This window comes from Cornus florida, unplaced genomic scaffold, assembly GCF_030987335.1.
Source record: "Cornus florida cultivar Cherokee Brave unplaced genomic scaffold, ASM3098733v1 CherokeeBrave_3.0.0_Hap2_Chr09, whole genome shotgun sequence".
NCBI classification, from domain to species: domain Eukaryota; kingdom Viridiplantae; phylum Streptophyta; class Magnoliopsida; order Cornales; family Cornaceae; genus Cornus; species Cornus florida.
Window position 1 is genome coordinate 57,867,457 of NW_026775579.1, and position 21,933 is coordinate 57,889,389.

At 32.1% G+C, this 21,933-nt stretch overlaps 1 protein-coding gene across 1 annotated transcript; it reads right to left on the bottom strand.

The window, feature by feature from the left end:
* Positions 1–1,521: 1,521 nt before the first annotated feature.
* Positions 1,522–2,223, bottom strand: LOC132272665 (uncharacterized). Its single transcript, XM_059773766.1, has one exon. The coding sequence runs from the start codon at positions 2,221–2,223 to the stop codon at positions 1,522–1,524; it is 702 nt and encodes a 233-aa protein (XP_059629749.1).
* Positions 2,224–21,933: the final 19,710 nt, after the last annotated feature.

Here is a 21,933-nt window from a genome sequence, read left to right on the forward strand (position 1 = left end):
AATTCTACTTGGGAGTCCATTTACCATCTCTTCTTCGAGTAAGTAGTAGGATTCTACATCAGGCCTGGCAATTGGACACAACTTCTGCATTGGTGTACTGCCCATTGGAACTCCTTTGATTTTTTACTACATAAATTACTTTTGGCTGCGACTGTTTATTTCATCTGGATAGAGAGGAATGCTAGAGCTATAAATAGCATATCAGCCCCATCCACTAGCATCATAGCTTAGGTGAAGAGTTGTGTTAGAGCCAGAATAGCAACAACCAAGCTCAGAACCAGTTCTGATTTGAAGAAAATCCATTCTATCCAAGAAATGTAGTTATTGTTTCAGTAAGGGTATGCCTCCTTTCTTTGGTTGTCAGCTTCTGCTATCACCCTGGCTCATGGTACTGAGCTTGCTGAATTTGGAATAATCATACTACTAATTTGATGGAAAGTTATAATGTTGATCATAAGTGTGTTTGTCCTTTTTGTATCTCATAGTTGGGGTTGTTGTTTTGGAATGTTTGTTTGTTCCTTGTTTGTTTATTGTTTCCCTAATTGGGGTACCATGTACATTCTTTAATCTTATATACAAGCTTATCATTTACGCAAAAAAAAACTTCCATCTTGACGTGATCATTTTACTCTGTTATATTGTGTGTATACATAAAAACTCACAAACACACATACATATCTCATTCTGTAGGTGCATGAATGACACCCTTGCGAGGATTTGAACTATCAATCTCTTGTGAGAATGGGACATGTTGAAGAGAGGTTACTACTGCTCAGTGAAAATTAGAAATTAGGCTATCAATTTTGACATGATTGTTCAGATGAAGAATTTCCAATGAGTAATGACGAATTGTAAAGGGAGTTAAAAAAAAGAGGTATTAGATAAAAAACCAAGCACACGATAAGGGTCGTTTATTACATTTTGTTACAAGAGTCAAGACAATGTTCACGGAAATTATCAACAAATGGATATTTGAAGCATATTAATGGTGATCCAAAGCAGAAAATATTTTTTAAATCTTTTTTAGTAACTTGGCTCACCTTAATTTGGTACACAAAAAAACCAAGCACATGATAAGGGTCGTTTATCACATTTTGTTACAAGAGTCAAGACAGTGTTCACGGAAATTATCAACAATTGGATATTTGAAGCATATTAATGGTGATCCAAAGCAGAACATATTTTCTTAATCTTTTTTAGTAACTTAACTCACCTTAATTTGGTACACAAGCCAAAATCTTTATAGCATTCAATTGAACAAATCCAGAAAAACAAAATTTAATTAATAGTGTGTCAATAGAAGCATCAGAAATCAAATATTAGTTCACCTGTTCATAAAATTTGAAATTTAAATAGCCATGGTATATAAATCCGTCAAACAATAAACAAAGACGTTAGAAATAGATAAATCTTTCTTTGAAATGAAAACACAAAAGAGTAATGAGAATCAACTGCTTAGTCCTCCAAATACATGTTAGACTAGCTTTAAAAAATCATAACATAAACCTTGCTGCTAATAAATTATTTATTCTCTGGGTTAGGGGTAAACCAAATGGGGGGATGGTGCTCAATATTGTTGAGTGCATGAAGATGAGAAGGGAAAATGGATTTGACCGTGAAATCTTGCATGTTGTAGATGCCCATATCATAATAACATTCGTAATCAATGTTAAAATAGATAGAATTGTGGATCAATACGCCAGTAACAAAGTCATTAGCGGATAAATGGAAAGCATGGTTCCCTCCAATGAATAGAACTCCATCACCGAGGTCGGTCACATAGTTCCATCCTCTTTTGATGGTATTGAGCCTGTAAACAACGAACCAATGAGTCTTGAAAGAGTTGGAGTCGGAGTCGTCAATGATGGTGCCATCATCTGCAACCTCCCCCACGAACCTTTTAACCAATAAAAGGTCCCCAGAATGTGATTCAAATGCAAGGCAGTGATAACTATAATCTCTTAGTTTCTTTTCAGACTCTGGGAAGTCCGGAGTCCCATAAAAATGGCCTGTTTTGATATCAATTCTCCTTGGGGAAGAAAGATTGTGGAGATTCCAGGCGTGGAGAGCTGAACACTCGTGTTTGCAATAGAACAGTTCATCCTTGTTCGAATATACAAGGTCCACAGGAATAAATATCCATTCATAATCTTCTAGGGAAGTCCAGGATGTGTCACCTAGTGTACAAAATGCAAGACAATGATCATTGCTTAGAATCACCATTACTGTGCAGTTGTTGTCATCATCAGACGATGGAGGAGATGAGATGACAAGTTTTTTTTATGTAAGGGAGCTTCCAACTATAAAAATATTTTTGAATGGTTTCCAATGGAGGAAGGCGGATTGTGGGCGGAACAGGGGGGACTAAAGGATTGGTTAGAAAGATAGTGCCGTTGTGAGGGTCGATATAGGCCAGCCATCCGTGGGAGGAATGTTGGGAAACGTGCTATTTTTAAAAAAATTTCGAGAGATTTTGATTCGTAGATCTTGATTTATAACATAGAGACAAGTTTTATACAAAAATAAAATATGATGTATCTTTCACAGATTGAATACTTACATCAAAGGTTTGAGTAAACCTTTAAATCTTTCCTCTAAAGTAAATATTCTCACTTATTGTAGATCCCTTAGCAATATGCCTTCTCCTTGGATCTCCATCTTCTTGGTAATTATTTTGCCTTTAGGAATCACTCATAAACCTCCATGAATGACCTTGGAAAACTAGGCTTGTGAGAGCCTCCATTAGATGAGAAAGCTAACCCTAATTTTCTAGAGAGAGAAAATATATTCATTTTTCCTTCTTCCAAAAATCACCCCTAAAATATACATACACCATTTATATATATAGACAACATAAAGATAAAGAAAAGGAAATAATAAATCGTTCTCAATCTCTAATTCACATGTCTCAAATCTAATAGGATTCCAATATCAAGTTGGGTTATGAGTGAGAATCCTTTGGGCTTATTATTTTATTGGCTACAATGAATTAATAATTGGCCCGGTCCATGGACCCAATTCAATTAATTCATAAATTAATTTCTACTCCACTAAAAGAAATTAATTGAACTCCAATTAAATAATAAATAACCTCTAAGTCAATGTTGCACTTTGACCCCTCTATGCATAATTAGTTATTGGATAAATAAAGCCATCAGTTCAACTACTTAATTAATATATTTATTTTGGTACCTTTGATTATTTCTGGGTCGATTACAATAAAATATTTGTTTGATAAAAATAATAATTTAAATAAATAAATATATAATAAATCATTTTGTCTAAAAATATACGAAGGCCTTCGAATTTACTTTGTGATCAACCATAATCAATACAAAATAAATACAAGTAGCAATGATGCAAATATTGAAAATATAACCCTCTAACTATTAATTACATTACTACCCAAAGTGTCGGTCTAAGGATTCCGAAGTATCCGCCGAACAAATCAAAGTAATTATTAATTAATAAAAGAGTTTATACTTTTCTCATGCTTAAGAGTCAAATGCCATGACAGTGATAGGAAGCAATTGCATACGACAGCTCTCGCAATATATCTCAACCTAACGTGGATCCAGTTCAAGTCTTAATTAATTATGAGTCCATCCATAATTACCGACTATGAACAATTTATGATTACTATTTATATTCATGTATTGATCGCCATCACATACATATATAAATATCTCTTGTAATCAAGTGGACACTATCAATTCTATAATGAATTGAAATATAATACATTGAATTCACCAATTATATAAAGTATAAATATTTCAGAAACGTCAGAAACATATGTCATTATAATCTAAATAAGAATTTGCTATGCCAGGGCATATAAATCCCAACAGCTCCCACTTGCCCTCTTAACCAATTCAAATTGCATCTAATTCCAATGTTATCTAGATGACGGTCAAAACTATTGATCGATGACACCTTTGTTAATGGATCAATAAAGTTGTGTTCCAATGCAATGTTCTAGCCATGAGTACATTTTCTTGCCGGACAATCTTATGTAGGACATGATACTTCCTATCAATATACCTTGTTCCTCTATGGAACCTTGGGTCATTGGTTTAGACTACTTCTGCACTATTGTCGCAACATAGTTTAATAGGCAGGATAGTATACTCCACAACCTTTAAATCAGTGAGATTAAACCAAAAGGCTTCCTTTACTGCCTTTAAGGCTGCAATGTACTCCACCTTCAGGTTTGAGTCAACGGTTGAAATTTGCTTAACAATTTACTAATTGATTTCCCTTCCATTGAGTGAACATACACTAAGTCATGAACCTCATAGTTTCTACTTCTGATTGAAAATCAAAACTAGCATACCTGACTAGGACCATATCATCACATCCATAAATGAGTATGAGATCATTGGTTCTCCTAAGGTACTTTATGATATTTTTCACAACAAACCAGTTATCAAGTCCGAGTACGGACTGATATCTGTTGACTATCCCTACCGTATAGCGAATGTCTTGTTTGGTATAGACCATGGCATATATGAGACTCCCATATGCTGAAACATATTGTTCCAGTCTCATTTGCTCAATCTCCTCTGATAGTCTTAGAAAACTACTTACTAGAGAGAACAATTTATGTCAATAACGTAATAACTCATTCTTTGAGTTTTGCATATCAAACCTGGTCAAAACTTTATCAATGTAGGATTATTAAGATAAGCCTATTTTCCTTTTAACCTGATCTTGCAAAAGCTTGATCCTAGGAATATAGCTTACATCTTGAAAATCCTTGATTTCAAAATAATTGAATAACTACCTCTTTACTGATGACGAAACTTTCCATATCATACTAAATGAGTAGGATGTCATCAATATATAGAATTAGGAAAAATAATGACATTCCCTTATACACTCATGATTTAATTACTAAAAAATCTTCTGGTATCCTTTTGTAGATTAACTTTCCTTCCATAGGTATCACTCTACTAGAAAGTTTTACAAGATCCCAAATTTTATTAGAATACATAGATTCTAACTCTGATTTCATAGCAACTCGCCAAAACGATCTATATCCATATCGGTTCACGCTTCCGTGTAGCTTACTGGGTCCAACTCATGTTTACCAGGGATATCCATAACGGTCTCACCTAAAAACATGATTCTATTGGATTGGATGATAATCCTCCCACTACATCAATGTACTAATGCAGGAATTTGTATACTAGATGATGCCGACGCACCAATAGGGAATTCATATATAATTATTAATCTCTATAATAAGTATGTTTATATGTAGTACATCTGGTACTCATACCATATTCTCTAATATTATTCTACTAGGTATATGATCCATAATATGATCCTCCTAAAGATAAACAGTGAGTGTAAATAATCAACTTTTATCATTGAGATCGTAAAATAATCCATCCTAGTGCTTTTTAGAGTAGCTATCAAATCTATCATGCGTATGATCTGTTTCCAACTCACTTGTCTATATCAAACATATATGTGCAAGACTACCCCATATGTGTATGTGATTCAAACTAAGATTTAGTAAAAAACACAGCTCAAACAGTATCTTTGAGACAGACTAAGATGGAATGCAGTTCATAATGCGCATCAATATCATTAACGCTAAACTCTTAAATGAAAGAGATAATGTAGCATAACTAATCATAGATCTAACCATGTTAAGCGAAATTCTGTTATTCCTTTTTGACACCTAAATCCATGTAGTGTCAATTGCAGAAAACTGGTCAATAACACCCTCATTGACCATATAGTCTTCGCACTATCCCGAGAAATACTCATATCCACGATCAGATCGAAGTGTTTTAATAAGTTTACATAATCTGTGCTCCACATCAGTCTTGACACTTTCGGAATATACCAAAAGTTTAAGACTTGTGTCGCAACAGGTAAATCTATCCAAAACGTGAGTAATCTTGCTTGGATGTTCATAATACCACACGTGTCAGTGTGTACCGACTTCAATTTTTCTTTATGTCTATTTCATTTGGCTGATTAAAGCCCTTAGGGTTATCTATCCTTCAAAACAGGATTCACAAGTTGGTTTAGGCTCCCCTGCCTCACTAGGTTATAAACCTTCTTTGACCAATCTTTGAATCTCATTTTGATTGATTACAACCCAAAAATAGACACTAAAAATCAATGAGTCAGGAATAACAAATTTTCTCTTAACATTCAATCTAGAAGATGCAACATTAGTTTCGACATTCTGCAAATATTAAGAGCTTGTGGTTATAGTATATTGACCATCTTTCAATGCACCAGAAGTAATCGGACATCTAATCAATTTTATAAAACCAGTTTTTAGAAAATAACAACATAGTTTGTATAAACCAAAAGTGAAACAAGAATTAGATTACATCTAACATCTGTGCATAAAGATAGTTCTCTAATACTAATATCCTCATACCTTCTAATTTCAGATGTAATACTCCCACTGACTTAGCTACAACCTTGGCATCAGGTCAAAAGACAAATATATATCTATATCATCGAGGTTTCTGGATTCCTGAAATCCTTACAACGAATTGCAAACATATTTAGTGGCTCCAGAATCTATCCATCAGGAATTAATAGATACAACCACATAACATGGCTCAATGATTAAATATATATTTTCCTATGCCACATCATTGCTTAGACAGTTCGTCCTTTTGTGTCTTAGTTAGCGGCAAAAGAAACAGTTTCCTTCACCCTCAACTTATACTGCCTTATTCCCTTTAACCTTTTGAATACCCATGTTTTGTGCTAGCCTAGTCCTATTATCATCATTCTTCTTTCCTTTGCCCGTCCATTTGGGCCTAGAAGAAGATGGTATAGATTAGGTTAGATTGATAGGAACGCCCATACTCTTGATTATCCCTTCATCTGTTACCAATTCTATAAGAATATCAGTGAGTGTGAACTCAAATTGATTCCTTATTTAGTTTACTCTGAAAGAGCCGAATAAGTTTGGCAACAAGGTAATAATCATGTCAATTTGAAACTTACCATTCAAGTCAGCCCTATATACCTCCAGTTTAATTTTTCAATAATAAACAATCATTTTTCAAAATCCGATATCATACTGGAGTTCCTCAAGCTATCTTGATAGTATTTAAATTTGACACGGTACTTAGGCATATGCTCTATCTAATTTCACCAAAACATCTCATTGACATTTAACATGATGCTTGAAGAAAATAAAATAATGCAAATGTTAGCTTTGGAGCATATTCGAGATAAACTCTAGAATATTGCACCAAGTCATATCATTTGCCTTATTTCATTTATTAAAAACATTAATGTCAAATTGGGTATCTTAAAGTAAAAAGATTAAGTATAGGAGTAATCAATACATTTTGTACCACTACGTTGTGAATAAAATATCTAAGTTCATTTTTCAGTCAATATAAATGAGGTCCAAATACATTGAATATGTTAGCAAGTAGATAAAATGGATTAGACATAATTAATCTGAATATAAATGCATTCATACAATATGCAAGGTGAATTATTAATACTGTCATGTATATTTAAAATTAAAATGAGTTTGTTAACTACATAATATAATAAAATCTCAAATAAAAATAAGAGATCATTATCATTATTAGTGAACAATCCCTTTTAATTAATGCGGGTCCCTCAACTTCGTAGCATAATAAATCATACAATCAATACGTCAATAACTTATCCTGATGGAGGAGTTCATTATTACTATTGTTGGGATTCATTTGTTATTAGGTGAGCGCTTCCATAATAATATGTGGGTCCCTTAACCACTGCATGAAAAATCGAATAACCAATACGCCAATAACTTATTCGGTTGGTGAAGTTCATTATTACTATTGGCGGGCAAATCCCATCATTTCCATATCTCTTAAGACAATGCCTTGTCTATCTATATGAAATGATTCCCAATTATGTTTAGCCTTTCTAAAATCACCTAGTGTAGATTACTCCGTTGGAGAGCTAATACTATTGATTTTAGATTAAGTGTGTAACGTTATTAAAGTTCTAATAAAAAATAAAACATTAAATATCTTGTCATTATAATCTAGACTCTTTAAATCATGCGTATGACCTTATTTTTGAAGATCTAATTACAATGAACATTTAATATTTTTATTTTCATGAGACAACCATTCTTGTAATATTAAGACTCTTCAAATCATGCGTGGGGCCTTATTTTTGAAGATCTAATTACAATGGTTTTAATAACGAAGGCCATGGGGTAATGTATAAAAATCCCCGCTCCCACTCAATTTTTAAATATTTATAATTAGGGTTTTCATGTTATTCATTTACATGATATAATGCATGCAAAACGCCTTGATCTTAATCTAATTAAATTTAGAATATACTTGGACTTTAAATGTTTCACTAATATTTAATTTGAGGCACATTTTTAAAATAATTTACAAAAATAATTTTTCGTTTCCCAATAAGTGCCCTCAAATTAATTAGTAATCAAATCCAATTAATTTTCATAATTTAATTAATATAAATCAAGTCATTTAAATAAATATCATGGATATAATGCATGAATAATAATTAATAAACAATTATCTATTCCATGCATTTCATACATCACATAAATAAATAAATGACATGCAAAAAACAAATAAATGAAATGGCCAATGGATTTAACTTTTAACATTAAAAACTAAATAATTATTAAGTGCTATATTTATTGCACCCCATTAAACTCCCATTATCTTTAAATAATGGAGAATAATTTTAAAATCTACTTTGGGGCAATAATTCACTTTTTAATGAGTGAAAACATCACATAATAATCATAAAAAGAAGCCTGGAGGTCAACCATAAGGTCCTGTGCACCAACAGAAGACAAAAACTTGTCCCAGCAACTTTCACGCGCGCCTTAGTGAGGTCTACGCGCGTCCCATGCGCCATAATGCTCCTGCACGCTCTTATACGCGCTAGGAGAGAGTGGCAGCGTGTGGCATGCGCTGCCATGAGCCATGTGGCGCTGATTAGATCTGGCGCGTGGTCCTCACGCGCCAGTTAATTGGAGGCGCACCGATGGCACCTTATGTGTGCTGTACCCGACAACTTCCAGCCGCCATCCTTTGATCCTATGGCCAATGATTCGGGTGCACCGCATGTGGGTGCACCGCGCCACACCGGATCAGCCGGCCATCTCCGGTCCCTGCACTCATCACTGGCGGTACTTCGGTCACTGAAAAATTGCCAAAAAAATCCAAAAAAATTAATAAAAACTTCCAGAAATTAAATTTAAGCCCAAAAAATTCCAGAAAAATTTTGAAAAATTCTAGAAAAATTCCAGAAAATTCCTGAAGCCTAATTTAACCCTCTTGGACCTTCTTGAAGCTTCATAGCATCCTTTTATGAAGATTACATGGCTTTAAAAATATTTACAATTTGAAATATAATTAAAAAAATTAAATTACATCATTGAACTTTCAAACGGCTAAATCAAAGCCTTAATTACATTCATCCAAAGATAAAATTACATTCAATTAACCTATAAGCTTCATCCATGGCCCAACCATACATCATCATTCATTCACAATTATACATACATCATCATATATCAATATATATTAATATATTAAATCATACATCAACATACATCAATAAAAATATATATGAATATAATTTTGGATCTATGAATGATGATTTTGATAAATCAAACCATGCTCTGATACTACTGTTGGGAAACGTGCTGGTTTTAAAAACTTTTCGAGGGATTTTGATTCATAGATCTTGATTCATCACATAGAGACTAGTTTTATGCAAAAATAAAATATGATGTATCTTTCACAGATTGAATACTTACATCAAAGGTCTGAGTAAACTTTTAAATCTTTCCTTTAAAGTGAATATTCTCACTTATTGTAGATCCCTTAACAATATGCCTTCTCCTTGGATCTCCATCTTCTTGGTAATTGTTTTGCCTTTAAGAATCCCTCATAAGCCTCCATGAATGAGAAAACTAGGCTTGTGGGAGCCTCCATTAGATGAGAAAACTAACCCTAATTTTCTAAAGAGAGAAAATATATTCCTTTTTCCTTCTTCCAAAAATCCCCCCTAAAATATACATAGACTATGTATATATATAGGCAATATAAAGATAAACAAAAGGAAACAATAAATCCTTCTCAATCTCTAATTCATATGTCTCAAATCTAATAGGATTCCAATATCAAGTTGGGCTATGAGTGAGAATCCTTTGGGCTTATTGTTTTATTGGTTACAATGAATTAATAATTGGCATGGTCATGGACCCAATTCAATTAATTCATAATTGGTCATGAACTCCAATTAAATAATAAATAACCTCTAAGTCAATGTTGCACTTTGACCCTTCTATGCATAATTAGTTATCGGAGAAATAAAGTCATCAATCCGTCTACTTAATTAATTAATTTATTTTGGTACATTTGATTATTTCTGGCTCGATCACAATAAAACATTTGTTTGACAAAAATAATAATTTAAATAAATAAATATATAATAAATCATTTTGTCTAAAAACACACGAAGGCCTTCGAATTTACTTTGTGATCAACCATAATCAATACAAAATAAATACAAGTAGCAATGATGCAAATATTTAAAATATAACCCTCTAACTATTAATTACATAACTACCTAAAGTGTCGGTCTAAGGATTCTGAAGTATCCGCCGAATAAATCAAAGTAATTATTAATTAATAAAAGAGTTTATACTTTTCTCATACTTAAGAATCAAATGTCATGACGGTGATAGGGAGCAATTGCATATGACGGCTCTCGCAATATATCTCAACCTAACGTGGATCCAGTTTAAGTCTTAATTAATTATGAGTCCATCCACAATTACCGACTATGAACAATTTATGATTATTATTTATATTCATGTATTGATCGCCATTATATACATGTATAAATATCTCTTGTAATCAAGTGGACATTATCAATTCTATAATGAATTGAAACATAATATATTGAATTCACCAATTGTATAAAGTATAAATATTTCAGAAACGTCAGGAACATATGTCATTATAATCTGAATAGGAATTTGCTATGCCAGGACAAATAAATCCCAATAAGGAACCGATGCAAATTGCATCATCCGGGATGAAAATGTTACTCTTTCTCTTAACATGTTTAGGCTTACCAGTTTTTGGTGAGCTAGGCTGTAGAAGCAAAAATCTGGAAAACGAAACTCTTCGTTTCCAGTTCCTTTACCTAGCTCCTTTGTAATGGAGGCAATCACCTCGTCCTCCTTGGGAGAAGGTATCAATATACATGGCGCCTTTGATGACAATAGTGGATGATTGTGGGATTTTATGGCATTCCCGCCAATATTAGTGAAACAATAACTACAACAAGAACGCGAAAGAAGAGACCAACTTGATGGGCTATAAGTGGGGGAGGAGAAAGATGTAAGTTGTTTGACACCTCCTCCACCACCACCATCAACGCTGCCCAGAAGAAGATACCCTAATTGCCTTCCCCGGTTGAGATTGAGATTCAGATGACCCAAAGAAGCGATCCTCCAAACACAAACAAGCGAATTCAATTTAAACGCCATGGATCCAATTATTTATATTCATATAAATTATACGAAAACCAAAAGACAAGATCAAATCATCAATCAGAGTCAAAATAAATAGTACCGTGGTGTTCAATCATCAATCAAAGTGCATGAGAACTATGAGAGTTTTTGAAATATGGTAAGAATATAAGAAAAAAGCAATCACATATGGTGAAGGGAGCTGTGTGTGTGAGGATGAGATGATTGGAGTATTAGGTTTACGAAGTATATATAACAGTGATCACATTTAAGAAAAGAAATTATTATCTCCAAGAAAAATGAAAATGAAAATGAAAATAAAAATAAAAATAAAAATACTTTGGCTCCAAGAAAAGAAATTACTATCTCCCACACCTACCAGATATAAATTACAGTATATATAGTAGTGATCACATTCAAGGATCCTGATCTGAATTACCCATCTTGTGACACGTTTGAGGAGTTTAAGCAACCTAAAACTAATTAAGATGACATTTTTGATCGATTCCTTTAAATACAATATATTATTTTAATTACAATTTATTATTAATTACAATTACGATTATTCCAAAAGTATGAACCAAAATTACAAAATCAATTGGTTATTTCTTAACCAAGGTCTTGTGACCCAACATAATTTCATCCCTATTATATGACGACACAAATGATGCTCATGATAATGATGAAGACACATATAACATATTATACATACATCATTCAAAGTATATTGCATGATAAATTTTTAAAGGATTAAGTGCAAAAAAATCCATCATAATACACAAAATGTATAATTATCCCCTTATTATTAGGAAAATCCCCCTATTTTTTTCAATTTGTGCAAATAAGGACAAATCATAATTTTGACAGTAAAATTACTAAATTAATCTTACTTTATCATTAGCAAAAAAAAAAAAAAAAAAAGGAAGGAAGAAGAGAAAAGGCAAAATGTCATATTTTCCTTCTCCGCTTGCTATAACATAACAATACTCTATATAATTAGCTTAACTAGTAAGGAATGACATGTTATATTTGTGCTCAAAATTAAAATTTGAAGAAGGAATATGTAAGTGTAAAAATTTGCAGATAAAAACTAAACAAGTCCACACAAATGAAAATACTAATAAAATTGATCCATACTTCCTAATATTGCTTTGACGTGGTCTCATCTGAATACAAGAAGTAATTTTCTATCTAATTTCTTCCCTTTATTTTTTTGATTTTTATCTATTTATACAAAAAATTTGTAACAGGTTCTTAATTTTTCTCTTGATCTTCTTAAAGAGATTGGAATTGAATTGCTGATTTTTTTAAGCAGGTCAAGCAATGTCTTCCCGGTTGTGCTCTCTGGCTCTCTGCTGATACTATGAAATTTTTGGGGCTTGTGGACTCGAGGTGTTTTGTTTTAGAGAGAAATACTTACTATCAATAACATAGAGAAATTTTAGAGAGAAAAAAAAATAGAGAGAGAGATTATATTTTCTTATAGCAGGAGAGTTCTAGGAAATTAAAGGAAAATATATAGAAGTTATAGAATTAGAAAATAATATTTGCAACAAAGATCATGTTTATATATATATATATATTGAAATAAATAATATTTTAAAAAATTAAAAATGATGTACAGATGCCAGAATCGCACTTGACATACCAAATAAAATATAGTATCATAAAAAAAAAATAAAGCTGATGTTATTGGAAACAAATTGCTAAGCCGCAACATAGAAATATTTTAGTGAGAAAAAAATAATATTAGAGAGAAGATTTCCTTGGATAGATCTTCAAATACATCCAAATGAACACATTCACTGTTCAAATATATACAAAATTGGTAGAGGCATTCTTGTTACACAAAAAGGATATTTTTTGGATTTAAAAAAAAAAAAATGACATCACCAATGGCTATTTTTCATTATATGTATTCAATAGGGGACAATTTGCTCAAAAGATGGATAATACAGGGGGTTATATGCACTTTTTTTGCACATTTTTTTATATAGCGAGGTTTGTTTTTTGCACACACTTAACCCATTTTAAAATATTAAACCCTAAACAACATTGTTGAAACATTAAACTCTAAACTATGGTGTTCAAACAATAAATCATAAATATCAAGATGGAGATTACACAATAGTTATTTTGAAATCTTACAAGATGTGTACAATAATTGCTTTTGAAATTAAACATGGAGAAGGAAATTTGATCAATTATTTTGACCGATATTTTTCCGAAAGGAAAGAATATTATTCCCCCCACCCAAGTCCTGGAGGCAGGCAATCAAGTTATACCATGCAAGGCGCCCCCATACATAATTGGTAAAGCTTGGACTATGTCCGCGGGCTCGAATCTAGAAATGGGTAGAAGATTTATATCTTCCCAGTGCTTCTGGTGAGTACGTTACTCAGAATTTCTGTTGTTCCTTTGAACCTAGATCTTGGGATCTCCAGTCAGCTAGGTTGGGTTTCCATTAAGGTGACTCGTTAACTTTCGACTTTTAACCCCATTCCCTTCGATGATCCGTACAATTGCTCTCTAGTATAACCCTTTTTTTTATATGTAGCCACAAGGTTGTGTTTAGAAATATTACACTCTGCAGAGATTTCTCCAGGTGAGAGCAACTGTATACTTTGCGCCCTAAAATTGCTTATTGTTAGGAATATCATTTTCTTTAATGGCACAGGTGTAGACTTACTTTGAAATGTCCTCTAGGTGAAGTCTATTGACTTTCCTATTTGATTTATTCAAAGTTTCTAACTTTTGAGTTTTATTAAGAACATACAACTATACCTTTAACATAAAAGACATATCCACTATTGGATTTGAAGTCTTTAATATCTCACATGTAGATTGCATCACCGTTACACTTTCAATTTAGTTAGATACCTCGATCTAGCAATATTGGATTTAGGGTGTGTCTCAACTACCCAATTTATTATTTTTCAATTATCTGATCCTGGATTGCAATTAAGCACAGTTATTAAGATGTCTTGCAATCTTAACTAATAATATACTTTGACTAGTATTTATATTTGAGATTTTTATCTACAAAAGCTAGCTAGGCTTTTGTTATCATAACTAGTATTATCTCAATCTAACTCTATTGAGAATATACTATGTTATCAGATGTTAAATCTTTCATATCAAATATACCAATTAGTATATTATTTATTTTTTAAGGCATACAATGACTTATGCATCACATTTATATCATTGCCTCGGTAGTAGCTTTAATCCATTCAAGGACTTATAAGCTTGCACACTTGACTTTTCAACTGGAATAAATTACTCAGCATTTCAACTGGAAAAAGAATTCTTCTAGTTGTTCCATAATATTTTCCTCGTACGAAATAATATGCACTATTGTTATAATACTATAAATAATTTTTGGTTCTATCCAAAATCTCTTAGGATTAAGAACCCCCAGATTTATAAGTATTTCTTATCTGATGAGGTAACTCATATCAAATTTCATCTATGGACAATATACCCCCACAACTTTGAGATAATCTTAAAATTATATATATATGATATATTTCCTATGGTTTTCCAACTCCTGAAATACCATATATAAAATATTTCATCTCATCTACCTTTCTAAGGTTCTATATTCGCTTCTCAACAAGTATGTATAACAGTCTCTAATGCATACGTAATCACTTTATCTCTTACTTGTTCTTATAATATGTCACAGACTTTACTGTGAATTAATGGTAGAGATATTAATTACAATGGGCTATAATTAATATTTGCTTCTACATCTCTTGTATTTATGAATTGAAATATTCATGTTTAGGTTCATGTTAAGTCAGTTATATTAACATGTCATAACCTTTCATGTGTCACACATCACATTACTCAATCATTTAAGCAAATAAGTCTCTTATTATTTAAACTTTGGATACAATCACTATACAGTGAGAACTCACATCTTAGTTATCATTACTAGTTAAAAGTGAGTTATTAGCTATCATTATTAGCTTAGATTAAGTACACTATTCTCATATCTCACTACTAGGTTATGATGAGCACCCACTTCTCAACTATTATCGCTAGCTTGAAGTTAAGTTTGTTTAGCTATCAATTCTAGTAGCTCATACCTTTAGTGCACACTTATTTAAGTAGTTTACCCTGGTAATAAAGTAATTTGTTTTGAAGAATATTTTTCAAAAAACTACTACTTTACAAGTAGTAATATTCCCTCCTACATGAGTAGATATGATATATAGCTCAAATAGCTTATGGCTAAAATGGCTACTCATCACCCCCTCGTGTTTTTTTACTACCAAGTTGAGAGCTAAAACAAACTAACAGATTTTCATCTTCCTCTTATGTTCTGTGCACCTCATTAATCATTTTAGCTTATAACTAAGCTAACTAGTTTGCAACTCAGTAACATTTTAGTTTTTAGCTAAATTGTATATTAGAGCTAACTAGCTTGATTTAGCTTGTCTCAGTGTACTTGCTTAGTGTTTCTATAACATATTCTATTAAACTCTTTAGAGTTGTCAGAAAATCTTTTTATTCAACCCATTCACAGCTATACATGTCTTTAAAAACTAGTATAGATCTTTATCCCTTGACTATCGGGAGAATTAACATAACTAGACTAGTCAATTTTTGTCTGTTGTATTAAATACGCAAACCAGTCATGACCTTATACAAAATCAATAATATCACACATTAAATAAACTATATTATAAAATTAAATTACTATTCACACTAAGTAATTCAACTACATAGCTTAGTATTATAATCTCAAATAGAAGTAAGCACTTATATAAATAATATTGAACTCACATAAATAATATTATATCACATGATTAATTATATCACATAATTAATTTACGAAAAAAGCTTTGTGACTCATTCTCCAATAAACATGCTAGAAAAACCAGGACCAAAAGATTTAGACGTTCTAGCCGCGGCCCTCTTGCTACGTCTAAGCTCATCCTTATTTTCGATCATTGTAAGATTTATGCATAAGAAAATAATATGCATTACTGTTATAAGCATAACCTATCAAAGATTTTATGTAACGATCCACTCCACCATAGGGTATGATTTTGTCCGCTTTGGGCTCGAGCTCGCACGATTTTGTTATTGGGTTTTATCCCAAAAAGCCTTGTACTAATTGGAGATAACACTACCACATAAAATTATTTCACCTTTCCCTTACATAAGTGGTGTGGGACTATGCGCCTATAACTCGCTCAGTGTAGCAGTATGTCAGTGTCTTTTGCACCCGCCCACGGCACGCCCACCCACAAGTTCACCACATTATAGGTCCCATTTTAACTTTCTTAAGAGTATGAATTGCAACCTTAGTTAGACACCCCCACACTTTTAAGAATTTATAGGAAGGTTTTTCGACCTTTCTCACATTAGTTTTCTTTTGTAAAACAAAGCTCCCCCCCACCCCCCCTCCCCAAAAAAAAAAAAAAACAAATTATGGGTTAAACCAAAACTTATCAACATAACATTCAACATTTCTTTCAAAGTACGGTTTTTTCATTTAGCAACACCGTTCTGTTGAGGTGAATGGTGAATAATACCATGTTCTGAACAAATGTCAGCGAATGGTGCTTCATATTCACTACCTCTATCACTTCTTAATACCTTGATCTTTTTGCCAAGTTGATCATCAACCTTATTTTTGTAATGTTTAAACATTTCTAAGGCTTTATCTTTGCTTCGTAGCAAATATACATAACATTATCTTATGTAATATTTCATTGATAAAAATAATGAAATATCTTTTTCCACCTCTAGTTGACACATGTTTAAGGTAATTTAATATATAACATAATATCACATTACAAAATTAAAATAATTCAACCAATATTGAATTATATAAATAATTCAATAATTTACTAATATAACATGCATCAATTTCACATAATATTGAACACATCAATATTTAGCATATTATCATATAATAATGTATATAACATTATTTTATTATATCTCATTTATTAGTATAATCTCTATTTGTTTATATCTTAAATAGAGGCATAAAACATACGCAAGGACTAAATTTGTCTTAAGATTGTTGAAAAAATATATGCTTCATATTACATTTAAGATATAACAATCCTTATACTAATATGTTATAAGATAATTAACAATATGCTAAGAAATGATTAATTAAATATGTAACTATTTATTTAATTAAATATGCAAAATAAAGTAATAAATTAATAAAAAATAAATAAAGAACCTGGACCGAGGCTAGTATTGAATACTATGTCCTTAAAATAGATTAGTCTCGTTATGGTGCTAACAGACTCAGTAGCATTTATCTCTCAGGAAACAACGGTTTACATCCACCAGTAGCAGCATTACAAACTCGTGGATACGGTGAACCTCTTTCGTGTAATACTCTCTTTGACTCAAAAATACATCTATACTATATAAATGCTAAATTAGATGCAATTTGAACCAAATGGTTCAGACCAATCTTAATATGGTTCGATGAAATTGGATTAGGGTCTAAGTGGCTCGGACCACTTGATTGAACCCACTTGGGTTGGGTTCAAGTTTAGAGAGGGAGAGAGAAAAAATTGAATTGAACAAATTGCATATGGGAGCCCAAGGGGGTATATATAGAAATAAAAGTGCCATTTCGGATTAGGTGTGTCTCTTCATCATTGTACACAACCATTTATATGTGTCTCTTCATCACTAGACACAACCATTTATATGTGTCTCTTCATCACCGGACACAACCACTCCAATTGGTTGCAATGGTTCACATGGTGTCTATTCACCACTAGACACATCCACTTCAATAGGTTACAATGGTTCACATAGTGTCTGTTCATCATTAGACACATCCACTCCAATAGGTTATGTCTGTTCATTTTAAGTTGCATCTTTTCATCCCACAACTAACCAGTAATCACACCCTGTTCAATAAAAGACAACTATTGATGACTAATCAAACAATTTTCATTCACAATTTCTAACAAATTGATCCTTAAATCTGAAGCTTCAAGAGGTTCCCAAGTCTTCTCCAACTAAGCCAACCTTTGGGTTGATTCCAGGCTAATTTGGAAACTAGAATTTAAAACATTAACACATGCTTCAACCCACATTTATCTCCAAATTTTTTACAGTATATATAGTTGTATAATCTATTGCTCAACAGGGAGCCACATTCTAGGATCCTGTAATCCCCTTACCCATCATATGCCTCAAAACTATGATGTTTTGAGGTACAGTTGGCTGCAACCTAAAATTAATTAAGATAACACAATTCCTTTTGTGTTCTAAAAGCACAAACCAAAATTACAAAATCAACTCCTTATTTCTTAACATGTCTTGTGACTCTTGTGGCCCAGTGGTATTTCTTCTATCTTTCAAAGTGGATAGTGAGAATTCGAGCCCCCAAAGGAACAAAGTAGAATGTTTGAGTGGGTTTGTAAAACTTCAATGTCAAAGGGTATTCCTTTAAAACATTTTAAAATTGACTTGGATTTATGCTATGATGAAATTGAAAGAAATTTCACGCTAACTGATTAATATAGTTTGGGTTCCTTTTTTACAAAGAATGACTTATTTAAATTTTACTTGTTTATTGTGCCAAAGTTTTAGACAACTATGAGAGCTTACTAATTTAAACTAGGGAAAAAAATATAAATATATATTATATGACGACACAAATGGTGCTCATGATAGCGATGAAGACATAGACAACATATTATACATACATCATTCAATGTATATTGCATGATAAATTTTAAAATATTAAACCCTAAACAATGGTGTTCAAATAATAAATCATAAATATCAAGATGGGAGATTACACAATAGTTGCTTATGAAATCTTACAAGATGTGTACAATAATTGCTTCTGAAATTAAAGAGGGAGAATGAAATTTGATCAAAATACTAGGCAAAGAATATTGATTGTTATATTAATATTCTAAAAACAATCCATAATTAAATTAGTAATATATTGTATTTAAAGAATATATTATATTTAAAGAAATAGATAAATATTGCTTTAATTAATTTTAGGTTAGGATGGTTCCTATGAACCCCTCCATATGAAGGGATCGGGATCCCATATTCCAAACCCACCTATATCATTTCCTTTTAATATAAACCACTCTCTCCCTATTTTTAATGTTCCAAATTTAATATTACCAATTCAACCACTTGTAACAATAAAAGGTAATTATGAAACAAATAGGGATAAGATATTCATGCTCCTCTTTTATCCTATTGCACTTTAATCTTAAATGAAATGACACTATTAAACCTAACTTGTAAAAAGATTGCACTCCAATCTTAAAGGAAGTGACCCTATTGTACCTAACTTTTGTATAATTGCTTTACACTTTTAAAATAAATGACACTTCAATCCTTAATTTTATAAATAAATAATTTTTTTTTTCAAATACCACAATTAACCTTTCAATTATAAAAATATATCTTCATCTCCCTTTCTCTTTCATGTTAAAGTTTTGGATCACTTACAGTTTCTCAAATACCACAATTAACCTTTCAATTATAAAAAGACATCTTCTTATTAATGTTTTGTCTCTCTCAATTATTTATTTGTATACTTTGTATTAGTGCTCTTTGTATTAATTATCTCCCCTCTCTCTCTCGCTCTCTCTCTCTTTATGGTTTAATATTGATCTTTATAAAGTAACAATGAAAGGAGTATAAAAAACTAATGGATATTGTTAACAAGGGAAGATGGAAGAATTATTAAAACTTCATGAGTCATTTAACTCCATAAATGCTAATGGTGATAATAATTTTTTCTTTTATTATTAATATTTTTTTTTTTTTTTTTTTTTTTTTTTTTTTTCTGATTGTAATCTTTGAGTTGAATTTGAAATTTTTTTTTTTCCTTCATTTGATTTTTAAAAAGGAAAAATATAATTTTGACGACAATTTCATACCGATTGAAAAACTGACTTTAATGTGGTAATACAGTATTGGCACTACCAAGTCTTCATGCCACATTAAATGCCTTACATTTTGTCAGACAAAAATATCAATTTTAATCCCTCCTTTTCCTTTTTAATCCCTCATTTTCTTTGGCCATTTTTAGCTTAGTGTCATGGGTTTAGAGTTTCAGCACCACTCTAGCTACTCCCGTGCGGCACCAAGACGTTGCTTCTACTCTTGCAAGTACTTGGCCAGCCTAACTACCGTGCACACCTTAGCCAATGCACTCCCCTCGTGCGCTTACTGGTGTTGTAGTGGCCCTTGCCGTCTCCTCACTTAGCTTGCACACTCACACACACTAAGGCAATTAAGTTGGCAAGGAAAGAACACTTCTATTACTTCAAAGAATGCTTTGTACAAGGCTAGCTCTCAAACTCTCTATAAGGCTCTCAAGCTCACTTTTAGGACTTGTTGGCTACAAAATGAAGTTCCACTCCTATTTATAGGCATCTCTATCCTTAATGGATGACTAGGATGCATGCTAACCGATGGTGGAGATCGATTCTCCAGAATCTTTTCCCACATTCTTCACACATCCATATATATCCACAAGTATCTATAACATTCTAGAACTCTCCATACTATTCTACACAATTCTGGAGGACTCTAGAATATGCTACACATTTATACACATATCTAGAATCTTCCACATAACTCTAGACTACTCCAGAAGTCTCTAGAAACTCCACTTGCCATGCAGTTGTCATGTAGTGTAATACCCCTAATTTTAAAAAGGATAATCATGGTATTTTAGTTAAGTATTTTGTCGTATTTTTAATTATTTAATTGTTTATTTGCTTGATATTTGAATTAATTGAATATTTATTTGTTTAATTGAATAAATTGACTTAATTGTAATTATTTGAGTTGTTTGCATTATTTACATTATTGGATTTAAATTGTTTGATTGTGTCCTTAAGTGGTTTATTATAATTGTGTAATTATGTAATTAGGTTAAATGAGTTTTTAAATACATTATTTACTTAGGGTTCTTTTAGAAGTCACGTATGTGTAGCCGACATAGATTTTAACTTAGGTTTTGTTCTTTGGGCCAACTAGGATTTAATTAGGGTTTTGGCTCTAATTATACATGGACTGGGGTTCTGTTTTAGCATATGTATATAGAATAGAATGGTCTGCTAGGGTTAGCAAAACCCTATTCACGTACCTAGCATATTAAGAGAAAATAGAGTAAGACTTGTGAGAAAACAGAGAGGTTGTAGTCGGGGTTTCGGCTGTGGATTAACGGATGGACCTAGGAGGAAGGAAGGAGGAATAGTAGGAGGATGAGTTGACAGTAGATGGACGTCATCGGAAAAACTTAGAAAGACGGCAACAAGGTTTTGTTCCAAAATTGAAAAGGCAAGTTCTTTTCTTCCTCTTTCCCGTTGGCCTGTGTTCTGTGCATACCCAGAGGATCTCTAGGATGTTAATTGAATATTAATGGA